The 274-nt window shown below is 64.6% G+C and overlaps 1 protein-coding gene across 1 annotated transcript in view; it reads left to right on the forward strand.

Annotated features, from left to right (window-relative positions):
* The window catches only part of EMH_0050200 (uncharacterized protein), a gene marked incomplete at both ends in the record, with an annotated part of 1,549 nt that overhangs the window by 892 nt on the left and 383 nt on the right, over nucleotides 1-274 (forward strand). Inside the window, 1 exon segment of the mRNA XM_013496610.1 lies at nucleotides 1-92. Coding sequence (XP_013352064.1) covers nucleotides 1-92 — 92 coding nt within the window.

Raw genomic sequence — 274 nt, forward strand, 5'->3', positions numbered from 1 at the left:
ACTGCAGCAGTCAGCAGCAGCAGCAACATCAGCAGCAACAGCAGCAGCAGCAGCAACAGCAGCAGCAGCAGCAGCAGCAGCAGCCTTGCCTGGTAGCTCTTGAGGCGGTGCATTGAGGCCGCCATAGCCGGCAGCACTGCCCTCCGCAGCAGCGGCAGTTCGAGGTGCAGCAGCGGTTGCTGCTGCTGCTGCTGCTGCTGCTGCTGCGGCAGCTCGTGCTGCTGCTGCTGCTGCTGCTGCTGCTGCTGCGGTGAGAAGCTGCAGCGACTGAGGT

This window comes from Eimeria mitis, genomic scaffold (genome assembly GCF_000499745.2).
Source record: "Eimeria mitis Houghton genomic scaffold, Emh_scaff2196, whole genome shotgun sequence".
In the NCBI taxonomy this organism is placed as follows: Eukaryota; Apicomplexa; class Conoidasida; order Eucoccidiorida; family Eimeriidae; genus Eimeria; species Eimeria mitis.